Here is a 14,763-nt window from a genome sequence, read left to right on the forward strand (position 1 = left end):
GAGTTAAAATTGTAAACTGGTAATAAGCAGTTTTTCATAAGTCAAAAAAGATTTAACTTATCAAAAACAGCTTATCACCGGTTTGACACCGGTATAAGCAGTTTTTTTCCTTATCCAAACACCAGAAAACAGCTTATCACCGGTGCCAGACTGAAATAAGTTAAAAAACAGCTTTTATAAGCAATCCCAAACACCCCATAAGTTAAGAAATTATTAACAAGATTTAAAAAAAAAATTGAATTAAACTACCGGCCGGAAATTTAATTTAATTTTTAAAATTATTATTTTTATTCTTTAAACATTTCTGATGGATTTATTCGTCGGTAATCCATTGAAAAATCACTCAACTGCAGAAAATAATTTTCCTGTAAATATTTAAAACTTATAAAACATGTATTTAAAACCTGTAAATATTAAAAAAAAGACTAAAAAGATGAAATGCCACTAAATATCATACATTAAATTAAAAAACAAGAAATGTCTAATACAATTATCTCGACCAAATTAACACATAATTGTTCCAAACAAAAACTAAATTGTTCCAAAACAAACAAATATTCATTACTATGGCGGCGAGAACTGCTGAGATTGATTGAGCTGCTTGACTAAAGCAACCATCTCTTCAAGTTGTTTATCCCGTCTCTCATCCAACATCCGCCGACGCTCCTCCTCCTCCACCCGTAGAAGCTCCTCCTCCGTCCATTGATGCTCGTGTTCTTCCTGTAAATCTCTAACATGGGTCCTTAAGGTGTCAATTTTCTATAAAATAAAGAAAACGTTATAATATTTAATATGAATTATAAACTAAATCGATAAATATCATCAAAGGAAAAGAGACACACACCTGACTATCTGAAGACGATGGACCACCCTGTGTGTCAAGACCCAATTGGGATCCTGGTTGTATCCAAACCCAAATAGATTACTTTTCTTGCTTCCCCCAACCACCTGCTCCCACAACTTTGTATCAACTAAGGGATAGATGGAGAGATCATCGCCGTATCTCTGGGTGAGACACATTAAATAGTCATCTTATAGTTTAAAAAAATTACGAGTCAATTTCGACAACACGACGGTTGTAAATGGGACATTTCCAGCCAAAACAATCCTAACGTTTGCCCAACAAATGACAACCCAAACTAAATAGTGATACATACGAAATTTCTAGCCAAAACAATCCTAACGTTTTCTCAACAAATGACAACTCAAACTAAATAGTGATACATACAAAATTTCCAACTTAAACAATCCTAATGTTTGCCCAACAAATGGCAACCCAAACTAGATATATATATATATATACACACACACACACACACATACATACACATACACACACACACACACTTATATTTTAATTTAAACGACTCGAATGTTTGCCCAACAATTAATGGCAACTAAAACCAGATAGATAGTTACATACCCAATTATAACATTAAAAGATATAGATATTTACCATGACCTGGTTACACTTAGAGGTCACGTACCCCCCAGAATCCGAAGATGCGGCCTTTTCTTATGTGTATAATCGAACAATTACACAACGGTCGATGGCACGTCGTTTTTGCTTGTGTCTACAAAGGTATGGTAAACCGACTTAAGAAGACAAAAAAGTGAGATTTAGAACCAAGAAGTGAGATTTGAGAATTCAAATGTTGGAGGTCGGAGAAAAGTTAGGTCAATCCGTCAATACCGAATCGAACTCGAAAGATATAAAGAACCATGTTGGATCATTGACCAACATCTTCCTAAATCGAAATGTGGCGCTGACTGTTATGCTATAAGAAAATAAGTTGCGCCTTATCCACCAGCAGTTACTTTTGGCGTAGTGGTAAGCGCTTGGATCCTAACATGTGGTATCAGATAAGTCACAGGTTCAAATCCCATGGGGTGCATAATAATGCCAAAGGAATGTTGTGCAACATTGACTTCTAGCGAAGATCGTGTTAGTATTGGCAGATGCTGGGGGGGGGGGATTGTTGGGTCATTGACCAACATCTTTCTAAATCAAAACGTGGAGCTGATTGCTACGCTATAAGAAAATAAGTTGCGCCTTCTCCACCAGCAATTGCTTTTGGCGTAGTGGTAAGCGCTTGGATCCTAACAAACCAGACCGTTGCTGGAAATTGGAAGGTCGACATCGGCTTGAGCAGATTTCTCGGATACGTGCGATGCGAAGTAGAAGAAAGGAAGACGAAAAGATTTTCTTGGTTTCTCCATTGTCACGTCTTCAGTTTGAATAGTTTGAACTTCAATTAAGTTTGGGGTTGGGCCCAAAGGCTTTTGGTCTTACAAAGGTTGACTTAATTTTATAACACTAAACATTTTATAACATATACTACACAACTGTTTTTTTGGGCTCCTATTTTCCATGGACCCTGTATATGCATATTACATATGCATATATATACATACATACATATGCATATATACACACACACACACATATATATATATATATACATATATGTGCACATATATATATATAGGTTTGGGTTCACGTGAGACCAGTCTGTTTTCTTGAGACCCGTGAAACCATTTTTTTTACATTTGAAACTTCACAGTAAAACGCTGTGAAGTTTTAAAAAATCCGAACATACATGTACATGTATATGTATACATGTACATGTAGGGTTGTGTTCACGTGAGACAAGGCTGTTTTCGTGAGACACGTGAGACAACTTTTTTATATTTTGAAACTTCACAGCAAAATGCTGTGAAGGTAAAAAGAAGCCTAACCTTCACAACAAAAACACTGTGAAATTTACTTTCACAGCATTTTGCTGTGGAGTTTCAAGTGTAAAAAAGTTGTCTCACGTGTCTCACGAAAACCTCTTGATAGACCACGTTTGATGCATAGACTTTGCGATGATTGAATCTTTTGGTAGGTTTAACCAATACCTTTGTACTTCTTCATGATATACCTCCAGATAATGCCACATAAAGTTACCATTTGAGAATATTGATTCTAGTAGATAAACACATGCATTTGGAATCCTTTGTCCCATGTGAGAATACTGATTCTGGTAGATAAATTCCAAAATCGTTTGTCCCATGTAAGAATATTGATTCTGGTAGAAAATAAATGTTTTATTTCCCCCTTTAGTAAGATTTTAAACCAAACGTATCCATCTACTTGCTAGCGATTATTAAATGTTGTTTTGTCACCTTGAATTTGATCCGTTGAGCTTTCTCTATTATCTTTTAATAAAATGACATTATAGGTATTCAATTGCTAGTAAAATGTTCTTATTAGATTACATATAACAATAAATAAAACCGGATTATAGGTGTGTATTTGGTAATTATGGTAAATAGTAGACGCACTAAATTGAACCATCAAATATGAAAGGACAGAGTGATTACAAATGGAACACAATAATCTAAAAGAAAAAATCGATATTGTTTGATGTTTTATCATTTGATTCCACAAATTGGGTTTAGAGATGCAAAAAAAGCCCAAACCTAAAACCCCGCTCAAGCATAGGCACTACCTAAAAAATATTGGCAACAGGTTCGGGCCTAGACCTTACCTGAAAAACCCTGGTTAAACTAAAAGGCCCGATACAACCATTTTTCAACTCTAAAGCCCAGTCTAGCCATAAAAAGCCCAAGCTTTTGAAAGCGGCTTTAGACGGCCATAATCCAGTCTTGAAAAAACCCAAGCCTTGTACATATTCGTTTGAGTTTATTTTCTTTCACCTGCATGATTGATCCCATAAGTTGGTTATGTTTTATTTTGCGGTCTTTAAAGAATTTACTTAATTAGTTATCTACTTAAAATATACACTTCTAATAAATCTTACAAACTTCAACACTATGTTCTCTAATAAATCTTACAAACTTCAACACTATGTTCTCTAATAAATCTTATAAACTTCTATTTTCTTTTTTTTCTTTTTTCCCTTCTCCTGCTGAGAACACAAATAAAAAATTTATTTTTCTTTTCTTTTTTTTTCCTTTTCTCTTCTTCCCAATTTAGAGAACACAAACGTGACATTTCAAGGAATAAACTTAACCCATAAAAAGTTAAAATGTTGAATACAAAAATGTTTGGAAATGAAGCACATGGTGGACCAAAACTTTGTCCCGCTTGCGTGAAAAGTGTCCATTGCGTTGTTTTCAACACATGAAAAGTCTATCTTTCCGATTTGGCTTCTTGCATTTAGGCTTCACCAACGACTCATGCCTAATGCCTTCTTTAGACATTTTTATGTTTTTATTAATCAATCGGTAGAAGTGCGAGTGTAATCCATATAAGTGGATTCTGGGTTCGAACCTGGGTACGGCTCCTTTGCCAGTGGGCTGCATAGGTTGATTTACGTTCCCCATGATGACCATGGATCGGCGTTTTTACATTCAATGACAATCTGATGGTTAATTTGCAACAGAGAACTAAATACAACAATTAGGATCGAATCTTAGAGTTAAGGAATCCTTTGAAAAAAACTAAAACAGGCATTTGGTATGCAATGCAATTAAGGAAAGGAAAACAAGATGCCATTTCCATCAATACAAATACAATTCTATAACTATATACACCAACAGTTTGTTTTAGGAAATCTGCACTTGGACTGATGATCATCAACCAACCCCAACATCATACAAAAATTTAGTATTAGTGCAGTAAAAAGAATAAAATACAGAAAAAGAATATTTTTTAAAGTACACTAGACTTATTCAGTCTGTTGATGATTCAGACTCGGTATCATATGTTGTGGAGTTTGAGCTTGTCTCGAGTTGATTTCCACTATCACTGTCTGATGATCCACAGGGTCTTTGATCTTCCATTGGCTGTTTGAAGAACCAGTACATTATGCTTGCTGTTAACGTCAAGATCATCTTCTGGTTTACCTGATAACATATATATTACATCATGTTCGAGGTTAATTATGCACTTGTCAAGATTTATTCAGTAAAAATCAAGAAAGAAACGAATAGAGAGTGTCTAATAATGTACCTCAATTATGTCTTCAGGTAGCAAAAAGATTGAACACCCGATTTTCCTGGCTATACTGATGATATATGTTGCATTCATTTGTTTCTCCTCCTCTAGAATTTGATGGAACCAAAAACAGTCTCGTGTAAGTTGTACCATTCATAAAAGTTGCACCAATTTATCTATTGACTTTACAAATCAAAATAAAATGATGAAACATGTACTTCAAACTTGTGTTTGATCTAGTATATGGGGGTGGTGGTGGTGGTGAAGTTAGCAAAACAAAGAAAAAGTTGACGAAAAGCATACCAGACTGGCCTTTGGTAACGAGTCGCCAGTTAACAACCCGAGGCTGCACAGCACTAAGTAGTTCAAGGAAAAATATGCCATCTGATAAACTCTTATCCTGCAAAACCAAACCATTTCCTTAGAGCTGACAGTATCAAGATGATGAATTTGTTAACAACTATCCATATATGAAGTCTTGTTTTAATTGTGCTTTGAACCTACAAATATTTACAATTACTGAAAATAGTAAATTCTGAAAACTACAGAATGAAAATATCAAGTCTAGTGTGTGAACAAATATATACAGGCATCTGATGTGATACCTTGAAACTCTTCATACAACTCTGGCTTCCCGTACTCCTGACTTTGGTGTTAGCCCAGTCTAAAATGTCAGCATCAGTGAATTCCTTCCCGAGTGAATGTGATCTTAAGTACTTTAGAAGCTGTAGCATGTTGAATCGCATCAACTGCCATAAATAAGCTGGAGACGATGTACAGTTACATTTTCATCAGATATTATAGGTAACCAATCGTTTTGAAAAGAAATTGATCCAAAAGATCTAAATACAGGATAGAGAACTAACCCAGTATTAACTTTTTATTCCCCTGAACAATATCATTTCCAGCAATATTGACCAACGAAAACTTCAACTGTTTCCCAATTTTAACAACCTGGTTACAGTTTTCTACTTTTCTGAACGGCATCTTAATTGGAGGCTTGTTTGCAGTTTTCCAATTAACAATTCCTGGTGATACCTTGTCAAGTGCCTCCAATAGTACCCACCTGAAATTTTGGATAAATGTTAGCAAACATAACACAAACAATTATCAAGTTTACCTACCATAGGGATTATGACATGAATAACATTTAGCTTTGGAAAACCTTCCACCTGTCCACCACTAAAATATCAAGTTTACCTCTTCATGACAAAACACCAAGCTTCAAAGATGAAGCGGAATTTTTGCCTAGAGGCATTTCTGAGCAATAAATAATATTTATAGCTTGAAGTTGATTGATTATGTTAAAAATCCCACATCGGTCAATATATGTTGGAACCTTTCTCTCCTCAAGTGCTCTTTTGGAGAGTAATCTAATGGGCTTCCACATATTCGTCCATGGTATCAGAGTCAATGACTACCACTCTGGCCTCCTCTCAACATTCTTAGATAAATGCGCCTGTCTAGCATCCACCGGAGAAGTGTTAGAGTTACATATCAGCTAAACTTAGACCATATCTTCTTAATATATGTTAGAATCTCCCTTCTTGGGCTCATTTGGAGAGAAAGCTAAAAGGTTCCCCATATTCTCACAAATTACATCTGCGCAATTAAGATGATGATTGTGGAGTCCATCATGTATAACATTTAGCTTTGGAGAACATTAGGAGTAAAACCCAATTCTCAACTTTCACTTGTCCACCGCTAAAATGTCAAGTTTACCTCTCTATGACAAAATACCAAGCTTCTAAGATAAGGTAATAGAATATAGTTATAGCTTCAAGTTGATTACATGTTTGCAATCCAGATGATACTCACCCATTTCTGACGTCTTCAAAGACATTGTTTATGTATGTTGCAACTCCAAGACTATTTATCCAGAAACGAAAAGCACTTTCTTCTCTGGTAATTTGGGCTTCATCTGGTGAAATTTCAAGAAAGGATACTGGTTTTTCTGGGGTTGATAGCCCATTCCTGCAGGAAAAAAGTGTATAATTATTGCAGTGGAATCAACTACAAACTTTACTTGCAGGAGAAACCTGAAGGATTCAATGGAACTGGAAGGTCAGAAATAAACATTGTCGTGAGCTATGGGTCATGTGGCTACGTTCATAGAACCTGGCATTGGACAGTGTTATTTTCTTTTGGTCCCCACATATGAATTTTTTTTCCTACATCCTATGTAAGCATTATAGAAGTGAAAATTTTATATCACTATGAAGCTAAATGATCTTCTTTTACTAACCTAAATGTTCACACCAAAGGTGCTTTAAATTAACCAAAAGTTTCAAAAAATTCATTATAGTACACTTTTTGGAACAAAAGGTGGTAGACTTGATGTTCTATGTAATCCACACATTATGGTTATTTTGTAGAAAAGAATCACATTTAAGTAAAAACTCACCTGTGCTGGAAAATATGAGCCACGAAAGCAAGGTTAAGGTTGGGAGAACCTTCTACAATGTCTTTTGCCGTCAAGTATCTCTTACAACCCATCCTATCAGCATGTTCAAGAACTAATGTTGCTCTCTTTAAAGGATCTCTAACAACCAAGGTTGATGCATTACTATGCTCGGGAGCAAGAACATTTAAGAGGTAGGCATAAGCCTCTCCGTCCTGCACAAAAGAAATATAGACTCACTACCAGCCATTTCTTCATCTATACAATGTAAATTCCTAAGATTTGCTTAGATTTAAGAGATTACAACAAAGGTTGACTAAGAAGTGTTCATTCTTGATCAGTACAAAAACAAGAATCCGTAAAGTAGTCTCCCCTATCTTAAAGGGAATAGGGATCAGCAATATTAGTAATCTCATATAGAATCATGAAATTTTGAATTACATGCTATCCAAAAAGCAAGAATAGTGAAGATGTGATATTTAAGTGCAAGGATAGAAGGATTGAATCTCTTGATACAGCAGAGATTTGGATCTTCTTTGAAACTAAGAAAGGAAGCCAGATTTTGTGTCTACACTCTACACTACAGTACAGCTTTCGGAGACATGCCTGGTTATGCAAGTATGCAACATCACTGGTTAAAAGTATAGGGTATAACCATCGATTACATACTTCAAACCGTTGTTTTTAGGTCCAACAACTCCAACCATTTTAATATTTGTGGGTTTGGCCCTGACCCAGTATTAGGTGTGCAAAGTAGCATATCAAGAACCAGCTGTCACTAAACCCCATGGAGGACATTATAGTGTACCTTTACATCGGAAGAGAAGTTTGTCACTGTTTTCTTGTATTCTGTCTTCTTTAGATGAAAATTCATCCATCGAAGCAAAATCTTCTCTGGTGGTAGACTCATAAGTTCCTCCACATCCTGATGATATAAATAAGGAACAACAGGGTATTAGACAAATCTTCTTCCCATCGTATTCCAAAATGAAAGCAGCACTTTCCTTCGTAATAGTAACTCAGAAAGTTTTTGTGCTCTTGTATTTTGGAAGAGATGGGGTGTGTTCATTGCAGGAAGCACATCCTATTGAAAGAAATTTTCATCACCTGATTATCACCAACCAATTCTACCAACTGAGGTGTTTTCTTCAAATCGAGGTCTGCCAGTAATTGTATCTGAAGGAGAATGCATTACAATATTCAACCTCCAGCAATCAAATTTGATTAAATCCATGGTTCTATAATGCTTTGAGTTGTAATCTAATATCTACCTGATTAAATTTAAGATTCTAAAAAGTCAAAGTTCTTGGACAAGTTAGTCATGAAATAAACTTACCTTTATTATTTGAGATATCACTCCAAGCACAAGATGCCTCTGAAACAAAGAAAATGTTGATCTTAATATACCAAAAGAAATGTAATGGCTAGTTTGGTCAAGTTAGCATGAAGATTGTAGGAGCATCGACTTTTAAACAATGGCACAATTTGGAGAAATAGAGAAAGCAATAACTATTGATTGATCATATAGCAAACCGTCCTATTAAGTTCTATAAGATAGTCATGCAGCTAACAAAGTTGAGTCAATTAGCCAGACCCACACACTGTGGAAGATTATGAAAAAATGTCTTGCATAATCCATACACTGAATGAGCACAAAGGAGTTAATCAAACATGTATTACTAAGAAGCAAGTTGCATTCCGGATGATATATAGACTAGTATTTCAGGGAATCGTTTACGATGTATGTGTATCACAGGCCTTGGAGCATCAATTAGAATGACTCTTTTTGTGAAGAAAAATAAAATGAAATTCTTAGTAATGGAGATCAGTAATTTGTACATAGGTTAGCAGTCTCACAACCTTCATAGTTTTTATTTGATATCTTAAACAAATAGTATGGTTTCGAGACTTTGCCCACAAATTGCATCATTATAGATGATAGAAGTAACATAGAAGATTGCATGGAACTGTGAACAGGCAAATTTACTTCTTGGATGCATCAAAACAGTTGTTTTCTTACAAGAAATTTCTTGGATATCATTATGAACCAAAACACCCAATTGGCATACTCACCCTTCCTTCAATGAAGTCCTGCGTTCCTATGTTGACCACAGTGCATCCTATTGCCTTGGCAGAATTAAGGCCTAGGGTGTGATTCTCATTTCTCTCCCATGGATTAAGAACTGTCTTAGTATTAATGGCTCTTTCATCAATTGTCCCTGGGACTGCCACATTAATAAGCTTACTGCATCAATTAAAGTAACAATCTCTAGTTAGCAAAATCAGTAGCATAAGCCTATAAATTAATAGCAACATGAGGAAACAGCTTAGGTCTGAATTTCACCAGATAAGAACTCCATCTTTTGCAATCTCAAACAGATCATTCGTTGAAGGATCAATAGGAAGGAACTTCTTCAGAAAATGATCTTCTCCAAGGTAATTATTAATGTGTCCAACATAGGAAGCTTTCTCAGATTCACTAATTGTGTGAAGCAGTGTAGATGTGGGAGATTTGAGGAATGCTGATGAGTTTTTAGCCCCCTTTCCCATCCTTGAGGTTGCATGGGCTTGAAGATTCAAGTAAACCTGTCATCATATAAAGTACCTACTTATCGTAAACAACAAACAGATCCCAGTATTATAGCTGTCAAAATAACTATAAATTTAATTTCTTCGATCACAACGCATCAAATTCAAATTTGATTAGATTTAACACAAACCGGAAAGCATCGAATTAATGTTTCTCACCTTTAAGGGATGGGCTAAATGCACTATCCATTTTACTATGTGAACCACCCATGTGAGAGGAGAAAGTGGATGTGAAAGTGATGTGATAGTCTTTTTGTGAGAGGGAATAAAATTTAAGATGATAAAGAGATAGTGCATCAAATTCAAACTTGATTAGGTTTAGAACAAACCAAAAGCGTAGAATTAATGTTTCTCACCTTTAAATGCCTAGAATGGGGCGTAAATGAAAAGACAGATATATAACTACTGGTTTTATTTAACTGTAAAGTTCATTACTTCACGTGATGAGGCATAACAGTTGTTTAATGCTTTACTTCAAATTAATAATTATTAGGTGAGAGAGTGAAACTGTGTAAAGCTTCGTTCTCCTTTATGTTCTATTCACATAAATAGTAGTACTACACAGATTCAAATTCATGATATTAATAGAAAATATGATTTTCAAAAAGAAAAATACGAATTATGTAGATCTATCATTTCTGTCTACTGATACACACCCGCACATGCTCTGATGTGCACTAAACCATCTCGATTGCTAATCGGACTCAAATTCATGGTTACTAATGCTTGAAAAATCATGTAAGTAGATCAAATAAAATTCAAAATCTATGAGCATGCGTTTGAACAAAAGCACCCATATATTTATGAATGTATGTAAGGTTTGTATATTTATTCACCCGAAGAAAGAGTTCGAAATCAACTTCATCGCCCAAATTCTGATAAGAATCGTGAAGAAACGCAGCTCGTTCTTCCTCCGTAAGATTCTCGCCAACGTTTTTCAGTTTTGACATTTTCGATGGCAAATCACCAAGCGTGAGACTTCGACTTTCCCTCCTCATCGTCATAAACTGATCAAGAAGTAAAAACCAGAAAAGCAGCTCCTTCTCATCAGACCAAAAAAAATCTCAAACACAAAAAGTCAGATGCAATGAGATTACACACGGATTTTGTTTTGTGACAAGATCTCAACATCTTATGATAAAGCAATGAACCGATTAACATGTGAATCTTAGTTACTTACATGAGATTTCAAGCTCCGAAGCTCGACTTGTGTAAACTGATTCTGTAGCCATGGATCTGATACCAAAACACCAAAGTAATTACCGGCCATGATTGTTAATCTCTTATCTGTTTGATTACGAACTGAAAGCAAACTTAGAGGAAGAGGAAGAGAAAAGATGATCTGTTTTTTCTCTCTCTAAGGGACTGAAACTCTCACTATATCAGGGGACGCAGAGGCCAAACAATGGGGACGGAGCCGAGCTGTCAGATTTCGAAAAGCGTTGTTTAGAATTCAAATTATGACGATTTTGTCCCTGTTGTTTAACCGCTACTCCTTTAATCTCATCATGACGTCGAGAAGCCTACTTGAAATTAATTTATATTTTTTGAATTAACTACAAAAATGGTCCCTAAACTGTTGTTTAACTTTTCTTTTAGTCCTTTAACTAATTTTGGTTTCCATTTTCAGCTGTTGAATTAAAAATATCTTCTCAAACTGGTTCAACTTTTGGTTCAGCTTATGAAAGCATCACTAAGGGGTTGTTCGGTTCGTTTTCTGTTAAGATTTGTATGAATATAATTGTCTGTATTGATATAGTTGTCTGTAAGTTAACAGATAAATTGTTGTTCGGTTGTTGTGCTGAATAAACAGTTTGAATGTCACAAATGATCATTTTACCCTCAGTCTTTATTTTTGTCTGAATAAAACAGCAGTTTTATAAAAAATGTTGAACAAATGATTTATAATTATAAAAATATCAATTTAATTTTTTTTAAATAAAAACAACTTGATTAACATAATTATATGAGTTAAATGTTATAATCAAAACAACATTAATAAGTCCTTAAAATAAAAACAAGTCAACATCATAGTTTGGATACAATTTAAAATATCAAACATTTGAAGCTAGTCTATTTGTAATTTGAACACATAAATTAGCTGTATATTGTGTGCTATTAACACCCCATTGTGATCCATCTAGTTCCACTTCTCTGCTTCCAACATCTTCTTCTTCATTGGTGAAAATAGTGTCTTCGTTGTACTCCATGAAAAGTTGATCTTGAATATTACATTTTCTTATAAAGTTGTGTATCGCGAAGCAAGCACTGACCAAATTTCTTTGTTTTGTAAATGAAAAAGGAGCCATTTGCTTCAAAATTAGGAATCTAGCTTTCAAGACACCGTAAGCTCACTTAATGACATTTCGAAGTTGTGCATTTGCATGATTGAACTTTTCTTCTTTAGTTAAAGCACATTTACGTCGATAATCTGCTAACCAATACCTTGTGTTATGATACAGAGATAAAAATCCACGAGCATTAGAATATTCAACATCACAAAGATAATATTTATTTGCAAGCGAAAATTGATTAGGCAAACATTAGGCAAACATGCAAACATTATTTCAAATTAAAAAAATATAAGTAAAATGATGTATACCTTCAGGTGGAAAAGGAAAACCAGAATTTGGGTTAAATGCAACTTCAATTAGTACTCTAGAATCATGCGTAATGCCTTCCCATCTGGCCCAAAGAAATGTGAATATCATATTGAAATCACAAATGCCTAGAACATTTTGGTAGCATCAACCACCTCCTCCTCCTCTATATGCAGATTGATGACTAGCAGACACGACTGCATGTATGAAAGTCGCACCTAGTGTACCAATTGCACCCTTCATTGATGAAAAATGTTTAAAAATGTTAAGAATTTGTACTTAACTATAAAAAAAAAGCTTACCGGAAATATTTCTATCAAATGACTTTGTCGATTTGACATAATCTCTGTGTTTGTTTCAGACGTTGCTGGACATACAATTTCTCTCACAGACTTCATCATTCCTTGTAGAAACTTCATGAAAACAACTATGGACAGTGTCGATAGAATGTTGAAATCTTCGTTTGATCACTTTATAATGTTCATTATGTCTGATCATTGTAAAAAACATAGCTACTTTCTCCTCGACACTTACAATTTTACCATATTTACCAAGCCCCTTTGTTTAAAGTGATTGCATAGTAATACATATGCTTCATAGACATACGCATGAACTCCTAACATTGCAAACTAGATCCATGTAGCAACTCGTGTGTATGCATGTTCACTCATAACCGAAGTGTTATCTCGTAAGGCTACAAGTAGGTGGTGGATGCTTTGGGCTATTGATGTTTAGGATTATGCTTTCTTTTTTGTTATGTTTATGATACATTTCCAATGGCTTTTTTTGTTGATGTTTATGACGCATTTCCAATGGCTTCTTTGTTGATGCTTGTGGTACATTTCCAATGGCTTTTTTTGTTGATGCTTGTGATACATTTCCAATGGCTTTTTGTTGATGCTTATGATACATTTCCAATGGCTTTTTTTGTTGATAACTTTGGCCATTGATGTATTTGGAATGGTTGGTTTAGTGATATTAGGTTTTATGTTATCAAGTTGGTTTTATGATATTTGGTTGATGTTTGAAAGTTGTTCTAAAATTATTTTTGCAATTTTAGATATATAGATGATGTTTACAAGTTTGATTTACGATTATTTTTGCAATTTTAGATATGTTGACTTACAATGAAGAATGTTTGTTCGTAACTCTATTATTTTGGTATTAAGATGAAGAAGGAATTCTTCAATAATTCCTTTTTGGCGGTTGTGAATCAGCTGTTTGTTCCATACCTAATTGGTTGAAATCAGCAAGTCGGAAACATATAATCGGTGAAAACACATAAGCAAAGACATATACAAATAAGCAAAAACATACATTTACAGGGTGCTGGTGGAACAGGCCCCATGGACGTGCAAGTGTATACAAATAAGCAAAGACATATATCGTACATCAAAACATATCAGGATAAGCAAACATATCACAAACAATCAGTACATCAAAACAAAAAAGAATGGAAGTAGTATATAGGTATATCCATCATGCTATACTTATCCATGAACTTCATTTGGCAATGATGTTGACTGTTTCAGAAACAAACAAAGTGTGTATTTTGACTGTTTCAGAAACAAACAGAGTGTGTATTTTGACAATGACTCTTATGAATCGCCACTAACAAAGTGTGTATTTTGATTGTTTTAGAAACAAAAAAGAATGGTTTTTTCTACTTGTGGCAGATGAACATAGAAAAGCTAATGAAGATGGTTGGTTCTGTTCTCACTGGTTCTATTCACTAATTAAGATGGCTGGTTTTGTGTATTTTGACTGTTTTAAAAGGCCCCATTTTGCATCACTCATACAAAGTACACATTCTGTATCACTCTACTTGTGGCAGATGAATGTAGAAAAGCTTTCTATTTGTTGCAATGATATATCATATGATGAACACCTCGTGATTACATTTGCATCACTCATACAAAGTATAGATCCTTTCTAAATACAGATCGAGAGGTTACAACAGTCAAAATACACACTCTGTTGGCGATATAGTCAAAGTACAGATCGAGAGGAAATACATTCAAAATACATACTCTGTTAGTGGCGATTTGTTGATCCTCTCTCTCAGTGATTTGATGATAATCCCTTTTTCCTTTCGATGTATTTCTGTATCTGTAATTTCAGTTCTAGCGATCAATACAYTGAGCATGTTCAGTGATCGCTGAAGAACTTGTTTTGAAATTCATTCAGAGACAACGATACTTCAAGAAAACAACACTCACACCAAAGAT

The 14,763-nt window shown here is 34.7% G+C and overlaps 1 protein-coding gene across 1 annotated transcript; it reads right to left on the reverse strand.

Annotated features, from left to right (window-relative positions):
• Nucleotides 1-4,468: 4,468 nt before the first annotated feature.
• On the reverse strand, nt 4,469-11,279 carry LOC112507258 (fimbrin-2). Its single transcript, XM_025111753.1, has 14 exons — nt 11,116-11,279; nt 10,772-10,942; nt 9,691-9,932; nt 9,420-9,591; nt 8,683-8,721; nt 8,454-8,522; nt 8,155-8,271; nt 7,350-7,561; nt 6,764-6,919; nt 5,812-6,011; nt 5,551-5,708; nt 5,249-5,345; nt 4,961-5,052; nt 4,469-4,854 (listed from the first exon to the last, which is right to left on the reverse strand). Exons 1-14 carry the CDS (start codon nt 11,203-11,205, stop codon nt 4,681-4,683), a joined length of 1,989 nt encoding a protein of 662 aa, XP_024967521.1. The 5' UTR covers nt 11,206-11,279; the 3' UTR covers nt 4,469-4,680.
• Between the last annotated feature and the right edge of the window lie 3,484 nt (nt 11,280-14,763).

Source organism: Cynara cardunculus, assembly GCF_001531365.2.
Source record: "Cynara cardunculus var. scolymus isolate 2C chromosome LG 2, CcrdV1, whole genome shotgun sequence".
Lineage (NCBI taxonomy): Eukaryota > Viridiplantae > Streptophyta > Magnoliopsida > Asterales > Asteraceae > Cynara > Cynara cardunculus.